This window comes from Lutjanus erythropterus, chromosome 12, assembly GCF_056507025.1.
Source record: "Lutjanus erythropterus isolate fLutEry1 chromosome 12, fLutEry1.hap2, whole genome shotgun sequence".
Lineage (NCBI taxonomy): Eukaryota > Metazoa > Chordata > Actinopteri > Lutjaniformes > Lutjanidae > Lutjanus > Lutjanus erythropterus.
Genome location: NC_139328.1, coordinates 4,512,339 through 4,530,569, shown reverse-complemented (window position 1 = coordinate 4,530,569; position 18,231 = coordinate 4,512,339). Strand labels below are relative to the sequence as shown.

General features: G+C 40.8%; 2 protein-coding genes across 2 annotated transcripts; one reads left to right on the top strand and one right to left on the bottom strand.

Moving 5' to 3' along the window:
- Positions 1-3,217: 3,217 nt before the first annotated feature.
- Positions 3,218-8,943, bottom strand: fam78ba (family with sequence similarity 78 member Ba). The gene is made up of 3 exons (XM_084733152.1): positions 7,696-8,943; positions 6,521-6,800; positions 3,218-4,181 (listed from the first exon to the last, which is right to left on the bottom strand). The coding sequence occupies exons 1-3, from the start codon at positions 8,028-8,030 to the stop codon at positions 3,939-3,941; spliced, it is 858 nt and encodes a 285-aa protein (XP_084589278.1). The 5' UTR covers positions 8,031-8,943; the 3' UTR covers positions 3,218-3,938.
- Positions 8,944-9,810: 867 nt separating this feature from the next.
- cmpk1 (cytidine/uridine monophosphate kinase 1) lies at positions 9,811-17,959 on the top strand. The gene is made up of 6 exons (XM_084732915.1): positions 9,811-10,072; positions 12,382-12,528; positions 14,559-14,711; positions 14,831-14,907; positions 15,103-15,199; positions 17,134-17,959. The coding sequence occupies exons 1-6, from the start codon at positions 9,926-9,928 to the stop codon at positions 17,173-17,175; spliced, it is 663 nt and encodes a 220-aa protein (XP_084589041.1). The 5' UTR covers positions 9,811-9,925; the 3' UTR covers positions 17,176-17,959.
- The last annotated feature ends 272 nt before the right edge of the window (positions 17,960-18,231 follow it).

Genomic DNA, 18,231 nt, shown 5'->3' with positions numbered 1-18,231 from the left:
GTCATCGTCGTGCTGGTGACTGATGCTAAATTTGTGCCCTGACTGTCAATAAGGATGCTCAGCATAACAACACAGGATGTGGCAGCTAGCTAATGATTTATCAGAGAGAGAGGGAGAGCATGCAGAGGAGAGGACAGGAATGTTAAATACACCATAAAGTTGTGTCAAATTTCTTGATCAGTAAAACTATTGATAGAAGTACAAACATTATCCTCTTATTCAGCTGCTACCAAAGTCATCCAAGTGTCTCTTAGTGAGCTCTCTGTAGTTTCCATGTTGAGAAAAAATGAAATGTGATCCCATGATCTAGTTTTTAGTTGTTTCTTGGTTGTGCAATGTGCTGTTACAGCCCGCTGTACAACAGTGTTAACCAACCATGTTAACCAGTGTTAACCAGCCTCGCTAAATAGGTGCTGATAACGTACAGGTCACGGTGGGTTTCCTCCAAGAAGGACCCTCACCATCGCTGACGTCACATTCCCATTCCCTACAGCAGCCTAACATTTCCCTCTACAAACTTAGTGATTTTTCATCTCTAAGTTAGTTACTTTAGTTAGCTTGGTGCATATTGGTAATATTATTTACAGTTAGTTTTGTATATAATGCTTTTGTACATTTTGATAATCACACCCAGTGTCTCAGATATGTTAGCTAGCTAGAAAACATCACAGGGAGAGGAGTAAACACTGAGGAGAAACAGCCTGTAAAGTCTTAATATTTCCACACTTAAAGGCGAATTAAAGGTTTGTTAAGACCAAACTGGACTTAGTGATTGTTGGGGCAGTGGAAAGAAGAGCCAACATGTATTTGGTGAGTTTCTGTCAGGTTTGAGTGCCGACGAAAGTGCTAGCTTACTAGTTAACATTGCCTTTTTTCAAAACGTTTGTCCTCAAGGCACACCAAAGAGAAAGCCAAAATCTCAAGGCACACCTATATCATGCAAAGTAGCCTATAATATAACCAGCATAACCAATGGAGCGCAGATGGGAAAAAAATGTAAGGCGTCAATCAATCAGGGCCTTTGATGTGTCACACTTTAATAATTCCCACCATCCAGCAACAGTACAAAGGGCAAAAATCGGGGTTTGCTTTGACAGGAAGATGGTTTTTACATTTTTTTTAGGGCACAGCATTTGTCTCTGTATTAAGAAATGAGTCCGTACAAAGAAGTATATTAATATAGTAAATTAAAAGTTAATTAGGATCTTTTTGTATAGTTGTATGTCGCAATAATAATGCATGGTTGTTGCAGAATCTAAAGGCACACCTTGACTTGCCTCACGGCACACTGTATCAGAACCACTTATCTAAGACACTGAAATGATGATCAAAAATGCTCAAAAACAATATACAAAAAGAACCGCAAATACTATTAACAAACCAAGCTAACTGTGAGGAGTTAAGTAACTAACTTAAGGATGAAAAATCACCAAGTTTGTAGGTGTTACGACAGTAATGACAGGAAGGAAACAGACGTGCAGCTCGTTAAACAGACATATATCGCACTACATTGTGCAATCTGTAAATAAAAGGCCACTTTAAAATGTGATGTTTTATCTTGAAAAAAGATATTTATTGGGTACTGTTTATGACAATTTCACATAGGGCTATAGATATGAGAGCAAAGTCATGACCTGCCCTACTCTGTCTCTGATTGGCTGGTACTCGCTGCCTTCATTGGTTGGGTTGGTTAGGTTCACGCATGAGGAGGTTGATTGGTTAGAGAATATCAGAGTAAGCCATTCAGCGACAGAGTAGTGTGGGACATGACTTTGTCCTCCTGAGAAAAGAAATTGGTATCTGTTGTCCTGTGTAAAATGGCCTTAGCTCAGTGTCTAATAAATGTTTTTTTTTTCAAGTTTAAACTGGTCATTTTAGAGTGGCCTTTTATTGTCACCAGTCCAAGACACACCTGTGTGGTTTAATCAGCATTAGGGATGGGCAATATGGCCCTAAAATAATATTACAACATTTCACAGTATTCTGCAATAATGACACTGACGATATGACAAAATACTGAAAAGAAATTTTTTTGGTTTAGAACTCACAAAAGCTGTAGAGTTCTGCTCATTTGATTTTTGGCTCTCCTTGTATGTATCTGTGTGAGGTGTTGAAATTAGTTTGTTGTTCTGCCCTCTTTTGTTCTCACACTTCTTCCATCTAACCGTGGTTTGTTGTACATCTGAACAAGCGTTTTAATTGTCCCTGAAAAGCTGAGCCCGTCGAGGCCCGATGCCGACAAAATTCTGTCCAAAACTGACCTGAACCCGACTCTAATTAGCATATTTCAGCCCCGCACCCGATACCAGCCCGACATTTTTCTTAACAAGCTTCCTTCTGTGCAGCAGTGGAAGTTTACAGTGACAGGGACAATACATGCAAGGAACTGGAATAGGAAACGACTAAATTGGGGAGAAAAATGAAAATAAATACATAAATACATAAATATAATACAGCCCGAACCCAACGTGAGCCTGTGAAATTTGTGATAAATAAGGTCCGACCCGACCCTAACCCATCAGGTTTGGGCACAGACCGTAATTTTATGACATCATCATGTAAAAAAATTATACCGTATGACATGGCACGCCCCTAATCAGCATCTCTATATGCCACACCTGCCAGGTGGATGGGTCACCACACAGTTTGAGAGAAATAACCCTTTTGTGTGCACTGACAAAGTCGGAAGTGTTTTTTTTTTTTTACTTATACTGAATGGAAGCAAAACAAAAGTGTTGCGTTTACATTTTTGTTGAATGTACGTTAACGATATGAGGAGAAACTGTGATATGATCTGGTACAACCAGTGTTAAAAAATGGCACTAAAATTCAAATAAATCATTGTCAAAATGTCAGTAGGAAACTATTAATGGCACATTTAGATTCCCTGATTGCATTAAGATTTATGTAACTTGGTGATACGACATGACCTGATTGGTGCCACATCAAATCTGAAACCTTAGGTCTGAGTACGATCGGGCCCCATTCCAGCTATGATATATGTGGCCTTGACTGCTATCGCCCTGTTGTTTTAAATGTGTTGTTTGGCACTATTCCAAGTAATTTAGGTCGCACTTATTAAAAGCATAGCTGACATTATTTATTTAACGTGGTGTAACAGGTCCAGCTCATCTCTCTGATCGTTTCTACGCAGCTGCACTCCGGAGGCGAGTGAGTTGAAAATATGTTGGTGTATTAGAAAAACTCCAGAGAAAACTCCTTTTCTTTCTTCCAGACTTTTATGCAAGGTGGGTGCTCTTAATACAATCTGATTGATGCATGAGTTAATCTTAAAACTAAAAAGATCCATATAATACTTTGTCTCTTTTAAATCTTCTGAATACATCCTTTAACTCTGGTACTGAGTGTGCTGAAAAAGGCCTTTGTTGGCACTGACGAGGTTTAACCAGCCCGCAGGGTTTGTTTTTGGCTGACTTTTCAATCAAAATGTCTTCAGGTATCAAGTTTTACAAAACAAATGCTATTCTTAAACTTCTCAAGGACAGTTTGTGTGTCTCTTTCACTCTCTCATGCAATAAGATCTACATAAGGATGCAGGATGCAGTTCTCGTTGTGGTCTAATACCTCTGTGGTACGTCTAAAAAAAGTGTTCCTTCTTCGCTAAAAAGCAGGCAGAACTCTTTAATGCAGTCCAAAACTTGTCGGGGGGCCAAACAAAGCTCGACGTAAGTGAGGCCCTTGACATTAGTTTGTTGTAGACTTCCATCCTGACACTGTACTGTGTCAGATCCAAGATGCAGTATCCAATCTGGCTTGTTATAACGGTCCATTTAAATCTTTCAGGAAAAATGAACCACTGGCATCTCGAGGCAGGGAAACCATCAGTTCTCTCTTCTCTGATAGGCTTCATCACCATCATCCCCCTTTTCTGCAAGGGGGAACGATCATACTTTTGTCCGTGTGAGCATTTGACCCGCTTATTTTGGCGGTATGACCACTAGTGGCGCCCCTCTCCGCGGCCTCCACATTAGCACTTGAGCGTCGTTGGCATTCGGCCTCCCCAGCGCGTTGGGAGGGATGGGCTCCTGGTAGTTGAGGATGTGCGGTTGCTCCTGGTAGGGGCGACCCACCAGCGAGGCCCGGGAGCCCAGGGGCATGTCTGGGTCCACGGCGATGTCCACCCGCATCCGCCACCGCACCGTCTGCAACACGATACGCTCCTGGGAGGAGAGGAACAGTATGTTAATATGGTCAAATGTGTGTGCGTGCTGCAAGTCTATTTTAAGTACAGGAAGAGTGTTTTGTCAAAGCCTAAGTTGATTATGCAGTAAGTATTAAGTGTGCTGTATCTGCACAGACCCTGCCCTTTGCCTGGATTTTATTATTTTCTCAAATCTTGCTTTACTCAGGACGTTTCTGGGCTTTTGCTTGTTTGGTAGTGGTGCGTAGCACCCAGTCAGAACAGTGCACAAGTATGAGGTTGGGTATCTATGCATTCTCCATCTCTTTCCTCTGCTCTCTTTGCGTGAGAGCTGCAGAGAGAGTTTTACACACATGCAATCACACAGGCAGAGCAGGCTGAGGATTGTTTCGGCTATATGCACACAAAATCCGCAGTGTGGTTTATTTGCTCTTCAAAAACAATCAGAAAATAATGATTTATTTCTCTGATTCACTGCTTTGCTCTCGCCAACGGCGCTCGCTCTCTTAATTCACTCTGTCTGTCTCTTCCCAGCTCTCTCATTTATGGAGCCGGGGAGGTGCGTTTACAGACAATGGGCCTCATGCAAGAACCACTTGTATGAACAGATTTGTTCTTAAGTGGTGTGTATGAGTGATTTTGGAGAACATGTCGCATTCACCAGTTTTCTCGTGTTTTGAATTTTCTTTCAGACACAAACACAATTTACAAGCTTCAGATGCTGTTTTCCAAACTCAGGTTTTTCACCAATGACTGAATATTTCATTAGTTTGAAGACATTTTGAATCTGAAAAATAATAATGTCAACATTATTCTGTTTGAACACATTTCAAATTATAATTGTAAATTAACTTATAAAGCCTATCATCATTCATTCAGTGATGCTGTCAGGTCTGACCGTCGATCTTCACATGCAGGTTTATGAAGTTGCTGTTGATGGAAGCATCCTCACTTGTTTTGTCCTCTGTCTCCGTGATGAAAACTTCCCCTTGACCCCCTCCTCTTTTGCAGTCATTGATCGCTTTGCTATCACAAATTGTTTTTTCTTTCTTTTAAGTCGTTTTCATAGAGACGTTTCTTCCTTATTTCAGTGACAGTCTGACCCTGTCGGATGGCATTCACTGCACTCGCTTGTCCTGTTTCTTTGCTTCAGCAGGTCCTTGAATTCTACTGTTGACGCTGTTAAAATGACAGACTTTCCTTAATAGTTCTCTGAAAGCGGGACATCAATCTCCGAACTTTTTAAATTCTTCTTTTTACTCTTTGATGCCATTTTCATGAATGAATATTTCCCTGACATATGGGGCAGGAAGCACAGCCTTACATGGTATTATTGGGGCATTAATTCTGCTAATTTACAAGTCTCATGCATGTGCATTCAGATACACACACTCATTTAGACAGTTGTCTACAAGCATTTGAAGAATCTGACATGGTGTGTACGAAGGGGTCGTACGAAAATAGTCAGAGAAATGTAAAATAAGAATGCGAAAAGTGTTCTTGCATGAGGCTCAATGTAGCCTGAAACCAATTTATCTACGGTAACTACCAGTTTTCTGTCCCTGAGTGATCTTTGTCTGCTCTCAACTCACAAACCATCACTGAAGAAAACAACCTCGACAACTAGCGCTGCAACTAATGATTGCAATCATTGTTTATTCGATTAATCGATTAGCTGCCTGGTCCATAAAATGTCAGAAAATGGTGAAAAATGTTGATTGGCGTTTACCAAAAGCCCCAGATGACGTCCTCAAATGTCTTGTTTTGTCCACAACCCAAAGATATTCAGTTTACTGTCATAGAGGAGTAAAGAAACCAGAAAATGTTCACATTTAAGAAGCTGAAATCAGAGAATTTATTTATTTAAAAAACAAAAACTCAAACTGATTCATCAAAATAGTGACCGATTTATTTAATAGGAGACAACTAATTGATTAATTGATTATTCATTTCAGTAACAACCGTCTCTATGATAGCATAAAAAGAATACAACTCTTGCACAAAGATATTTGATGAATACTGTAAGAATTTTGATACGAATTTCAAGCACGACTGACTCCTGATGTGTGATTGCAGGAGCTTTATTCAGCAGAAGGCAATGATGAGGTGCTTTGTAACTTTACACCAGAAAGGAAAAGTGTAGAGGGAGATGATTACATCACAGTCGGCCTATGTGTGTGATGCAAGCGCACTCTCCAGAGATGTATAGCCAGTGTTGTCTTCATTAAACTGGGCAGAGCAGCGGTGCAAAACACGGGGAAAATATGAAATAACACTGTGATTTATTAAGATATGAGTTTGATGCATGTGGGAACAAACTGTTTCAGTGTCAGACTGTTCTCTCTGCTTTTATCTTACCTTGGTGACGGAGTTCATGGCCACCAGCCAGGTGATGAAGCTCTGGTCCCTGGTGATATGGGTCAGCATGGGCGTGTTGCTGTTGCTGATGGGCACCGCCCAGGTCACGCTGGGGTAGAAGTTGTCGTTCATGCTGACCGTCAGTCTGGACGGTTTCGACGTGGGTCCGGTCAGGGTGACTGTCTCTGTGGTGTTGCCGTACCAGGGGTAGCTGACGCCGTCAGAGTCGCTGATGGCCTTGACCCGACCCTCTCGCAGCTCTGGTAACTCCCAGCTGGACCTGCGGCAGTGGACAGAGGAGGACACAGTGAGAAGGAGAGGAGGCTTTTTTTGGCAGTGGCAGGTGCAGTGGTGGTGGCGTAGATGTGTGTAACAAACACTATACACACTTAAACACACACTGTCCTTTTCCACCAACATTTCTGGTTCAAGCACCTAATTTTAAACCTTTCAGAACATTTCCACCAAAAATAAAACTGTTAATTCCCAGCTATAAACAAAAAAATATCATGTTTTCCTTGAGAACCAAAGTGGGCATGTCATATTCTACAGGTTGTTCTACACTGTGTAAGGTTCCAAGAACCTTGAATGGAACCATTTGTAAAACCAGAGTTAATATGGTGGAAAAGGGGTAACACTGAACTAAAAAGTTTGCTGGCCCTGTTCTGGTTCATGCACCAAATTTTAAATCATTTGGAGTATTCACCACAAAAAAAAAAGGTTTGGAACCTGAAAAGTTGGTTCCCAGCTCTAACCAAAAACTATTAGGTTTTTCCTTGAGAACCAAAGTGCACAATGCCCTCTCACAATGTTCTTCTAAAAACTGGCAGAAATGAAGTCTAATTTGCTAAACACTACCAATGTTCCAGAGGTACCAACACACCAAAGGGTATAAACCCTTTTCCACCAAATGAGCTCTGGTTCTTGCACCTGCTATCTAGCAAACCAGCCCTCATTTCCACCAGTCCTGAGTGGAACTATTGTAATCAAGGATGCCATCAACAACTTGCAGAAGGAAATCGCTATTTTTGGGGTCCAGCTGGGAACCAACTTTTTGGGTCCTGAACAAATTTATTTTTGGAGGTAATGCTCCAGAAAACATCCAGTTCCATGTTGGTGAAAAAGACCTCAGTGGACAAAAGTTCACATCTGATGGGGGTCTGCTGTACACTTACATGCCAATATCACCATAGGTGTTGTAGAACTCCATCTGGGTACAAGCTTGGATCCAGCCCACCACCCAGGTTTCATTCCGGGGCACCGGTGGCATCACAACCCCTGCGGAGGCCCTGAAGTAAGGCGTCTTGTAACGGAGCACAATCGGTGAGTTCTCCTCGATGATGGTGGGACACTGGTCAATAGAGGCCGACACCTCATACACCACAATGTTCTCCCGTCTGATGCGGGGCTTGCATGCGATGCTCTGAATACAGCCCATAGTGCAGGCGACAAGCAAAATGAGCAAAACCAGAGAAGAAGGGAGCAAATGATACCTGGCCAGTATGCACATCAGTCCCCTCCGCGGGTTCCACCCTTGCCTGAAGAGCAGATCTTAATCTTTTAATTGCCCATCATCACTGATTGGTTGGGAAGGAAAGAAAAAAAAGGTGAGAAAATGATGGGGAGTGTAACAGTCACCGTTGATCAAACATAAAACCATCCACCATCATATTTTCGGGATGGTGTGGAGGTGAGAGCGCAGTAGTGGGGCCTGGGGGGGAAGTATCACAGATCTCCGCAGCCTCCTCCCCCCGGTCTGCCTGCTGACTGCCGCACTGCCCTTGGCGCTCGTCCCCAGAAACTGCAATCCGGCCTCCCCTGGGCTGCTGCTGCCGCTGCTTCTCCGCCGTGCGTCCGGACTGGAGGCTCCCCTGTTCCCTGTCGAGTCCACGCGTCCGGCTGCACGTCGGTGCCCCTTGATCCTGCTGCTCTGCTCCCGGCTCTGCGCTGTCATGTCAAGTGGCGACAGGGCAGCCAGGTGCGTCAGAGGAGGGGGTCTGGATGCCTTTTGTTTGCTTGGCTTGCCTGTATGAGCCCTACATTCGCGCGGCGCCCTCAAAAGACAAAACCGGGCTCTTCATCACCTTGACCTACATGAAAAGAGGCTTCATCAAACGGGCGAGAGATGTGTCTTATAAAGGCGAGACAGCGCGGCTATAACAGGCTATTTTAATGTTTTCCTCGCACTGTGCTTCCATTCTTGGGGATGCATGAATGGTGCATCATGAATGGAGGCAGCGAGGCAGCAGAAACGTGCAGAAAACAGAGACTATACCCAGCGGCTCAGCTCGAGCGCCTCTCGGTCGGTCGTCTCATCGCGAGCAGGTGAGCGTCGCGGACCGGAGAGCATCCTCATCCCCGCCGCGGGTCGCCTTGTTCGGTTTGGAGGTGCTGATGCTGGAGAGGCAGGGGAGGGGCGTCACCCGACCTCTGCATTGAAAAAAATAACAAGTGCACAGGGGCGTGGCTACAGGTTGCGTCACTCCGGCGTGAAAGCCCATTGGTCACTGGAGTCAACGGCGGAAGTGGTATCGCTCGGCTCATCGACTTCCTCGGTCGTATCTAAAAAGAGAACCCTAGATTTATGAAACTCTCGCGACATTTGACAACCTCTAGAAATTCAACTTTATTCTTTATCTTAAATTCCGCTGTGTATCCAATAACACACATGTGTAACAATTAAAATGTGTAAAAGTCAAGCTCAGGCCATTCTATTTATTTTCACAAGGTTTCTAAATGAAAATTTCATAAGAGAAGGAAAATCACTCAGTTTTTAGCGTAGCATTTGCAAATTCATGAAATGTAGCCACATACTAATAGCGTGAGAACACTGGTTAACCAATATTGTCTTTACAAAATATACATAATATATAGAAATAATTTAGGTAATGCCCCAACGTTATACAAGGGAGGATGTTCACGAGTAACAGGACGGAGTGAAAACCTGGGGACAAAAATAAAATATGTATTTCAACCATTGTGAATTTATGAACTGGTAATAGAATCAAGAAAATAATGAAAAAAAAAAAAGATCTGGTGAAGGTTTTACATGGTGTATAATTAGTGCAGACTGCAGGACACTTCACTTGATAATATAATGAATTAAAAAGACACTTTTCATGCATATTTATGTATTTTTTTTGAACTGCTCACAAGCTAATTATATTTTATAATATGGCAACGTTGTGTTTAAGATCTGGGTAGGTTTAGGGACAAAAAGAAAAACTAAACGTAATGGTTTGGTGTTAGAGTGATCAGTCTCGCGAGATCTTCCGCGGGACTGCGGTTCCTTTCTGGACACGGCAGACTTCCTCAACGATACTGACACGCATTCACCGGTCAGGTCGGCTTATTATTTCTGTCCCCACCCCGCAGGTCCACGTCTGGAGCTGCTTGTGTTGGTTTATGATCGGCCGCTTGTTCGGTAACGTGTCTCAGAGGGTGCCGAGCTTGTTTTTTCACCGAGTGTCGCTGATGATGAAGCCGCAGGTTGTGTTCGTGCTGGGCGGGCCTGGCGCCGGCAAGGGGACCCAGTGCTCCAAAATCGTGGAGGTAGGAGAGATGACGAGAGAAAGGACAATGAAAACTACTGGCTTTGATGGTTAGGATTTAGCCTATCGTGATGAGAACGATGTTTGGAGAATTTTAATACCATTATGCCTTTAAATAACGCAGTATTTATAAGGTAATGTCTGAATTACTTTGAGTTCCGGTTGTCCTCTAAATAAATCGTCATATACAGATGCGAACCCTGTTTTCACGAAACTCTCGCGAGGTTTGTTGGCGTTGTTTGTTAAATGTGCTGGTTGTACAAACTTATTATGTTTTGTCACGTGAAAATGCTGTAGTTAAAATCTGCTTAGATATGCGAACAAAAGACACTTGGTTAGGGTGAGGGAAAGTTCATGGTTTTAGATTAAATTGATGACTCTCGCGAGATCTATAACGGCTCTGGGGTTCCCATCTAGAAATGACCAAAAAGAAACTGTGTAGCCAGCTAGCTAGTTAGCCATACAAGAGTAGACAGTTCAAGTGCTGTTATATACGCCTGTACTGACATACAGGTGCTAAAAGTGATCATTTTAATATTTTTCATTCTTCAGAAACTGAGTCAAAACAGTTAAACAAAATTACAGTCTGTTTTAGCCCACTGTTGAAGTTAAACGCGTGAATGAACAAGCTAAATTTATTGGCTGCTTATTATCGTACCCTCACAGAGAGCAGACAGAGCCAACAGGACACAACCTATTGACATTTGCTTTATTATGCAACTTTAGGATTGACTTATGTATGCAGTTGAGGTTGTGTAACGTTAATGATCACTGGAGGTCTTGAGTGCACTTGGCCACGCCACCATCAACTTTGAACAAACAGAAATAGATGGTGACATAGACTTCATTGACTGAAGGACATTTACCATGACACCCCATCATGACTACAGATGAACATAACTGGTAATTATCTAGTTCTCATGCCCTGTACCAATAAGATAATCAATATTTTAACAATGTTTTCTAAAAACATGTTGGTGTAACCTAACAGGCACCACTATTACAACAAAAACTTCACAAATGTTTATTTAGCTTATCCAGAGCATTTGCCTACAAATTCAGATTAAATGCTTTGACATAATCTATCAACTCAGATGTTATTATAGGTGATAATTAATATTAACATTTCCCATTATCGCCATCCTGATATTTATCATGCATCCCTAATCGTGACACTGTTTTGAATTTTATCCAATTATGCACTCAGATAAGTATTTTGTGATTGTATGCAGATACTCATCAGCTATGTTGTTGTTAATTATAGAACATAGATCAAAATCAATCTATAAACATGGAAGGGCTATAGAGCATGGCTGCTGCGAAGCTGAGGGAAACAATCCGGTGGTAAAGATTTGTTCTTCCAGGGTTTCTGCAGGTCCTTAAAAAAGTTTCAAATCAAATAATCTGAATTTTAGGCCTTAAACTATCTTAAATACAATTGTGACAGGTCGTACAACTTTATATAAAATGTTAATGTTACTTAATTTCAGTCTCACTTTTAAATGCGTTTTGGGGGAAAACAAATAAGATCTAAATTGCAAAACAAAACCAACATTGAACCAGTAACCGCTAATGCAGACTGCACTTTTTTGCTTTTTTTGTATGGATGTGAAATAAGCCTTAAATTGCCTTCATGTTGGTTTTAAAAAGGTTTTAAAAAAATTAAATTTAACTTGTTGAAATGCATAAACCCTGTCTTCATTCATTTCTTCACTGCATCACGCACCATCCAGACGAAGCAGCACGGGTTTGGCCAAAAGTTATTTTAACAAGCCACCCAAAAAGTTTGAAAAAAGCAGAAACTCTACTCGAGGATGCTGCTTTGATGTTTGTCTGAAAGTCAAACTCATGAAAGCACATGAAGCTGCAGCTCTGCTGGGGACCTCTCAGTCTGGATTCTTTGATGTGTGTGTGTTTGATTGAGAGGGAGCTTCTATAAGAGAGATTTTATAACTACTTCTGTTCACGGATGTTACTGGGTGTTGGCTGCCATGCTTCAAGTACGGCGGTTAGGCCTGAATGGTAGCTATGTATAGAGGCTCCTTTCATTCAGTACACAAGGACCGACTTCTCTCTGGCCTGCGAGTGAGAAGAATTCAGCCCATCTGTAAAGGCTGTCTCTTCAAATTGTGTTATTTAGTGTTAATAGAAACTTTTTAAAAACTGACCAGCTGCCACTTTCTCCTCACCAGATACTGACTCTTGATGAGTTGTTTCAAAGTGCTTTTCTTTGACATACAATTTTCATCATGTGAGATAAACTTATCATACAAAAAAATAAGTCTGTGTCCATTTTTCTTGGTCTCTCAGGGTTATAACTACACCCATTTGTCAGCGGGGGACTTGTTGAGGGAAGAGCGAGCCAGAGAGGAGTCTGAGTTTGGACAGCTCATCGCCAACTACATCAAGGAGGGTAAAATTGTTCCTGTGGAGATCACCATCGGCTTACTCAGGAAGGTATGATTAGAGGCAAATTCATATCACTCTGCTAAGGGACGCTTTCAGTTTGCAACTAAATACAGCTTGACTTTTGTCGAGGTATACTTGTTTCAAGAAGATACTTTTAAGCAAAAAGTGAAGAATAAACTCTGATCACAGGTTTTCTTTTTTCCATTTTCTTTTTTATTGAACAATTAAAGACATTCAGCAAACAACTAACGCACAATGTTTATCTTTTCACGTGCCGTACAGGTGGATTAAATCAGAGTACTTCATTTGTAAAAAGTCCATAAATAAAAGTTAACACATTTTGTTTAAGTCATTTTGATCACAGGTTTTCCTGAGAAAAGATGCTTTGAATTAGACTTTACTGTCTTGGCTGGTCAAGCTAATATCTGAGCAGAACTTCTCCTGTTTAGTGCTCAAACAACCAGTGCATTAGTCAGTTTACTGGATATTAAATGGTTACATCAACACATTTCTGATGTTATTTAAGTAAATACTTGGGCTGTACTGAATAGCTCAAAGCTGAATCAATGCATTGTTCATAATGTTGACATTTGAAAGTCTAAATCAACATTCGAGTGCTGAGCAGCAGCTTTTGCATGTTCACTCAAAGGACTAGTGTGTATGAAGTAGTGGCATCCAGCAGTGAGCTTTCAGATTGCAGACGCCTCATCTCACCCTCCCCTTTCAAGCATGAAGGAAAACATACAGTGGCTGCAAAACTCGCACAAAATGCAAAAGCCTGTATCTAGAGCCAGTGTTTGGTTTGTCTGTTCACGGCTCTGTAGATATAATCAGCTCATTCTAAGGTAATGAAAATACAACCATTCTTATTTTCCAGTGATTATACTCACGCTTATGAATATTATATTCAATTTCTGCCATATTCTGCCAATGAATCGCTTTAAATATTCCACACTGGACCTTTTGAACCTGCTATTTCTGCACAGTTGCAGATAACGATTAGTATAATACAGTAAGTGTTATCCTATTTTTAAAATTACACTCAAGTGGTTGCTGCGTAGGTTTGTTTCTCACCAGAGTGAAATTGCAACAGAACAAAATTTGTCAGGTTAACAAAGGTTATCAGAAGCAAAGCAAAAAAAAACAAAACATGTCTGACAGAGATAATTGATAAAGTTTGAAGTTTCAGATTCATTCTGAGGGGAGGTATTCAAGAGAACTTGCTGCCTTCACCAATTTTCTTTATCGTAATTTGGATTTTCTCTCAGGCATAAACACAATTTATGAGACTTGTAGTAGGAGTCATGTGCAAGTAGTCTGCTCTTATCCAGACCAAAGTTTTTCACTAATGACTGTATATTTCATTAGTTTGAAGACATTTTGAGTTTGAAAAATAAATTACACTTCATACACTTTGTCGACATTATCCTGTTTGACTGCATTTCAAATCATACACAAAGCCTGTCGTCATTCATTTAAATTGGTTATTACCTGCTGTCAGGCACATGCAGGTTTATGAAGTCTCTGTCCAGGGGGAACATCATCTGTTTGAATGCCTGGCAGCAGCATCCTGTGTTATGGCACGTATTCTGTCCTCTATCTCTGCGACAGAGACTTCTCCTTGACCCCCGCCTCGTCCTGTTGCTGTGGCAAGACTTGTTTCTTCTTTATTTCAGTGACAGTCTGAGCCTCAGGTAACACGGCAGAGTTTTCTTTATGGGTCTCTGAAAGCAGAACTTCAAACTCGTAAAGTTCTTTTTTTTTACTCTTTGATGCCGTTTTCATGATTGAACACCTTCTGACATATGTAGCCTTATATGGTATTTATGGGGTGTTATTTATGTTATTTATAAGTGTCATGAACATGCACTCAGCTACACACAGGTGGATCAGTTACACGGTTATCTGAAGTTGCAAGGAATCTGATGTTAAGAAAATGAAAATGTTCTTGCGTGAGGCCCATAGTCTGTTTTGATTGGTCTGTCTGGAATCAGGTTCTGAATTGTCGCTTGAATGAACGGCTATTTCATGACTTCTCTTGTGAGGTAAAAGGTTTGTTGTCGTTTCTGTGCTGTAAGGCCATGGAAGAGACCATGAAGACAGATGAGAAAAAGTTCCGCTTCCTCATAGACGGTTTCCCCCGCAACGAGGACAACCTCCAGGGATGGAACAAAGTCATGGATGGCAAAGCAGATGTCAAATTCGTGCTCTTCTTTGACTGCAGCAACGAGGTACGTCATGGAAACTACTAAGCGTGCTGTTTTTAGATACACACAACAGAGAACTGAGCCGATATCCTCTGTGCCATTTTACATGGAGCGCGTGGTCTCTTGTCTTTTTTTGTCCGCAGGTTTGCATCGACAGATGTCTAGAAAGAGGGAAGAACAGTGGACGCACAGACGACAACAGAGAAAGCTTGGAGAAAAGGTGGGGTCCTGCAGCAAGTCCAAGGTTTTTGTTTGTGCTGCTACAAAATAGAATCCCATCTGATCAGTATAGATTTGTCTGACCTATTTAGACTGTTGGATACCTGCCTTTTTGTTTTTGACCTAATTTGTGTCTCTTTTGAGTCCCCTGTGTCATCTGACCTCAATAACCAGGCGTGTTTTTTCTCTGATGCAGAATCCAAACCTACCTGCAGTCTACACGACCAATCATTGACCAGTATGAGGAACTTGGCAAGGTGCGCAGGGTAGACGCCTCTCGCTCTGTGGATGAGGTGAGTGAACATCTATGAACGCTGCATGTGGATTTCTGAGTGGACATTTGGGGAGGGGTCATAAGCAAGCAGCATTACCACAAAGGTGCGTGATAGCCTGAGAAACTGGGCAATGAGGGGCGGGGGAAACACTCGATTCTTAGATGCATCGCAATTCAGACGCAGAAGATTCTGAATTGATTCATAGAAGTTAAAAATCGATTTCCTAAATGTTTATTAAAATGATGCTGGCGGAGCAAAAAAGGCGAGAGATGTACTTCATCTTCTCAAGAGGCGTCGGGTGCATCCACGTTTTGATTTAGTGTTTGCGAGACAAGTGAAGTGTATTGTAAACACTTCTTACCATCGCCCAGACACATTAAGAGGTATGTTATCTACCCTAATATTATCCCAAACAAATGCATACATTTTTTTTTTTTTAATTCTGGGTTCTAGTGGCAATTAGAAGAACCACAGCTTAATATGAGCTGAACACTGTGGTGGGAGGGACCAAATAAAACAATAACAAAAAGTAAGATAAGGAAAGGAAAACTTTCCCGGCTGGATGTTGAAGCCAGAGTGGAAATGCTTCGAGTTGTGGTTCATCTGATGGCCACTAGATGGTGTTTGAATGCTCCTGTTGGCTCAACCAACAGACAGACACAACAGACGTTGGACTCAAAGTTTTATAAACATCACTCCAGAAACAAGGGTGACACAACAGACAGAGTCCCAAGATGTTGCTCCGCCTCGATGAGGCAGCAGCTGCTCGACAGTCACAACAGTCTGGTTTTTGTTTGTTTTGAGGTTTTTTACAACCTGGATGTTATTTTGTAGTTTTAACTGTCACTTCTTTGAGTCATAACATTTTTATTTGCCCTTAATTGCTCAGGATTAAGTGACTCAATCCATCAGGGAAAAACAACAAAAAGCAAATCTGCATTTTCATGTAATTGTGAAGTGAAAACAAAGGCAGAGATTAAAATTATTACCCAACTTCATAGCTGTAAACATCCAGCATGATGCAGCATGAAAACACGGTGGTTTAACATTAATCTGAAATACTTTTAGTGATGTGTCACACATTGCAAAGGATTATCATGACTTTCTGAATCATGCACAGTCAACTGACAGATACCTTCTGTCTTCTGTCATTGTTAATTTGATACATTTTTGTTTTTTGACTTAGCAAAACAATCTATTCTATTTATTTATTTATTTATTTTGAAAAAAATCAAGCAAGCAAATGAAAATAATCCTTAAATGCAGCCATATTTCAGATAATATCCTTCAAATAGGAATCTGATTAAATAGGCTTCATACAGATTCTTGAAAGTTTGGAAAATGCTCAAACAGTTTCAAGGTTAGGAAAATGTTTGAATTTAAATTTTATACTTGATGAAAACTGCTTGATTTTGAGCAAAATCTGGTGTTTCTTGGTGCAGTAGTTTTTCATCTAAACAATCAATCACGTAAACCAAAAATCAGTGAGTATTTGAGACGAAACAGCCCCATTTGTTATTTATTCGTTCTCTTGCACAAGACGTGAACGAACGCCTGATTCACATAGACGCCGAAATGAAAAGGTGAGTTTTACATTCACCGTTTTTCCTGTTTTTCTCTTCCGCCTAGCATCACAATTTCGATATGATTATTAAGGCTTTGAGAGGCTACAAATTTTTTGTTTGGGTTCATTGAAAGTGCTTGAATTTTACTCAAACCCTGAAAAGTCTGTCTGTTGTTTTCGCCCTTTTGGATCCTTTAATTCCCCCGTAAAGTTGTTTGTGGCAGTTTCACCTCATCCATAAATCTTCACAATGTTTGATGATGAGTAAATTAACATTATAACTAATAAGAATAATGCCCAAATTAAAGGTTTAAATGTTTTTTTTATGCATTTCACTTGTGATCAGTTATAAAACTGTGCCGTACACTCACCTGTGTTTCTCTTGCAGGTGTTTGCTGATGTGAAATCCATCCTGGACAAAGAAGGTTGAGTTTCTCCGGCTGCCAACAACATTCATTTACCTTTTTAGTAGTTTTCTTTTTATCAACTGCGAGCACACTATAATAAGTTTATATGTCCATTCATATGACTTTTTACTTTTGGTTACTTTTTTTGTTTTGTTTTGTTTTTGTTTTCCATCTCTTTTGTAAATGCTGCACTGTTTATGAGTGTGTGTACAATATGTATTGTATGAATGAGTGAAGTAGAGACGCTTAGCAGCTACTCGTTGGTGTTCGGAGGAGTTCACAGCTCGTCTGCACTGTCCTTCATCATAGTTTGAGGCCTTTGCATAGGAACAAAATGGATCATTAGCTTAGAGAGACACTTTTTTTTGTCAATCAAAAACACTTCTAGTACTGGAAATATCCGCAAAAATGGTATATTCTATCACTAATGTCTTCAGAGTATCATGTCACGTGGAAGCAGCCATAATGCTTCAGACCAAATGGTTGTTTGACCTGATGACGAGACTGGGGATCGATTTAAGACTTGACAGAACAGCCGACAGCCTCCAAATAAAATGCATCAAACATCTGTCTCATGTTTACTGGACAGCACTGCAAGAGCATGACCAGCTGCTTTTGTGCCGTGTAGAGTTTATGATCAGCTGTGTGTTTCATCTGTCAGTGGATGTGTGACTCTGCACCAGAAAACACCTCGATGTGCTTCATCACAGCTGTGACACAAAGAACTAGTCAACGAGAAAACACGGAAGTAAAACTGAACATTTTCTTACATCTGTACTGTATCTGCTTGAAGGAGGAATTATAAAACAAAGTAAAAAAGTAAAAACTATTCATTTTTTCTGTTTGTTTTCCTCAATTATTCTACAGAATCTGCTTTGTCTGTATTTGTTTCTGTATATTTTACTATAAGGATAGTGTCGTAGTTATTACTTCTTATCAAGTTATTAACTACTAAGTTTTCAGAAATAAACAAATCCCTATGAACTCTTTAGCATTTAACCTAACCAGTCAGTAGGGGGTGCCAGACACCAATGTGTAACTTTACCCGGTTTGACTACTTCGTTTTTTAATTCATTTAG

Coding starts and splice junctions, on each gene's coding strand:
- fam78ba (XM_084733152.1), bottom strand. CDS start 8,030: ATGTGCATACTGGCCAGGTATCATTTGCTCCCTTCTTCTCTGGTTTTG. Junction 6,801..7,695: donor ACCTATGGTGATATTGGCAT/GTAAGTGTACAG, acceptor CCACTGCCGCAG/GTCCAGCTGGGAGTTACCAG. Junction 4,182..6,520: donor CCATGAACTCCGTCACCAAG/GTAAGATAAAAG, acceptor CTCTCCTCCCAG/GAGCGTATCGTGTTGCAGAC.
- cmpk1 (XM_084732915.1), top strand. CDS start 9,926: ATGATCGGCCGCTTGTTCGGTAACGTGTCTCAGAGGGTGCCGAGCTTG. Junction 12,529..14,558: donor CCATCGGCTTACTCAGGAAG/GTATGATTAGAG, acceptor CTGTGCTGTAAG/GCCATGGAAGAGACCATGAA. Junction 14,712..14,830: donor TCTTTGACTGCAGCAACGAG/GTACGTCATGGA, acceptor TTTTGTCCGCAG/GTTTGCATCGACAGATGTCT.